Source organism: Fonticula alba, assembly GCF_000388065.1.
Source record: "Fonticula alba strain ATCC 38817 unplaced genomic scaffold supercont2.27, whole genome shotgun sequence".
In the NCBI taxonomy this organism is placed as follows: Eukaryota; order Rotosphaerida; family Fonticulaceae; genus Fonticula; species Fonticula alba.
Genome location: NW_009242997.1, coordinates 1 through 1,727, shown reverse-complemented (window position 1 = coordinate 1,727; position 1,727 = coordinate 1). Strand labels below are relative to the sequence as shown.

Sequence of the window (1,727 nt, the reverse complement as noted above, 5' to 3'; positions counted from 1 at the left end):
GGGGGGGGGGGGGGGGGGGCGGGGCGGCCGCGGGCCGGCGTACCTTGGCCGACGGGCGGCGGCCGCGGCGGCGGTGGTGGAACCACAGCAACAGAACCAGGCCCAGGAGCAGGACGAGCAGCAGGCCGCCCAGGCCCAGGCCCAGGCCCAGGCCCAGGGCCAGCGCGCGCCGGGGCGACCCCCCGGGCAGGAGGCAGCCCTCGCGCCCGGGGCCGGTGCAGGACAGGCAGTCCGGGTGGCAGGGCGCGCAGGCCGGCACCGGGGCCTCCAGGGCCGGGTAGTGGCCGGCCGGGCAGCTGGCCACGCAGGAGGTGCCGGCCAGCAGCAGGAACGCCTGGCCGCACTGGTGGCACGCCCGCACCGGGGAGCACAGCAGCCGGCCATCCGGGGCCAGGGCACACGGCGAGGAGGTGCCCGGGCCGGCGGTGCAGCGCTCGCAATGCTCCGGGCAGGCGAGGCAGTGCCGGCTGCCCGGGCCCGGGGCCAGGCCCCCCGGGCAGGCGGAGACACAGGCCCCGGTCCGGGTGTCCAGCCACAGCGAGGCGTCCTGGCAGGAGGTGCAGGCGTCGGCCCGGAGGAAGCACCCGGCGCAGGGCGACGCGCACGGACGGCAGAGGCCCCCCTCGGCGGCGTGCTCGCCCGGCGGGCAGGCCGCCACGCACTGGCCGCTGGCCGGCGAGAGGAGCAGCCCCGCCTCGCAGGCCGTGCATGTGGCGCGGCACGCGGCGTCGGCCGTGCACTCGGCGCACCGGTCCGGGCAGGGCCGGCACCGGCCCATGCACCCGAAGGCGCCCCCGGCGCAGACGCCCACGCACTCGCCGCCAGCCAGGAGCAGCGACTCGCCGCAGGAGAGACACTGGTCGGCGCGCGGCCCGGAGCATGTCCCGCACGAGGGGTCGCATGGCCGGCACCTCCGGCTGGCGTCGGCGAACCAGCCGCCCGGGCAGCCCGGCAGGCAGGCCCCCTGGTGGAGGACCCGGTCGCCGGCGCACGACGTGCACTCGGAGGACTCGGAGCCGCTGCAAGTGGCGCAGCCTGCGTGGCAGGGGAGGCACGTGGCATCCTGCTGGAAGGTCCCCGGCGGGCAGGCGGCCACGCAGCTGGTGTCCAGCATGAGCGGCGTGCCCGGGGCGCATGCCAGGCAGTGCTCGGGCGCCGGGCCGAAGCACTCGGCGCAGGTGGCGTGGCAGGTGGCGCACAGCCCGCCCTGCGCCACCGAGGAGGGGGGGCACCCGGCCACGCAGCTCGGCGCGTCCAGCAGCCAGCCCCGCTCGCACAGGGCGCACGTGTCGTTCGACTCCGGGCAGCTGGCGCAGTGCGCGCCGCAGGGGGCGCACCCGGCCGCCGAGGTGTGGTACCCGGCCGGGCAGGCCGGCACGCAGCGCATGGGCGACTGCCCGGCCGGCAGGGCCAGCAAGTCGGGGGCGCAGTCCGGCAGGCACTCGGTGCTCCGAGTGCCCATGCACTCGGCGCAGGAGACATGGCACGGCAGGCACCGGCCGGCCATGGCCACATGCCTGGCGGCGCAGGCCTGCACGCAGTCGCCCCCCTGCAGGACGCCGGAGGCACACCGCCAGCAGTCCTTGTCCGTGGGGCCGTTGCACGTGGCGCAGGCCGCGTCGCAGGGCAGGCAGTCCGTGCCTTGGCGGTACTGGCCCTCCGGGCAGCCCGACTCGCAGGTGCCGACACCGGGGGTCACCTCCACCAGCTCCAGCCCCGTGCCGCAG

At 78.4% G+C, this 1,727-nt stretch overlaps 1 protein-coding gene across 1 annotated transcript in view; it reads right to left on the bottom strand.

Annotated features, from left to right (window-relative positions):
• The window catches only part of H696_06192 (TKL protein kinase), a gene marked incomplete at both ends in the record, with an annotated part of 4,081 nt that extends 2,574 nt beyond the window's left edge, over positions 1 to 1,507 (bottom strand). Inside the window, one exon of the mRNA XM_009499936.1 lies at positions 44 to 1,507. Within this exon, the coding sequence (XP_009498211.1) occupies positions 44 to 1,507 (1,464 nt within the window). The remainder of the gene's footprint in view (positions 1 to 43) is intronic.
• Between the last annotated feature and the right edge of the window lie 220 nt (positions 1,508 to 1,727).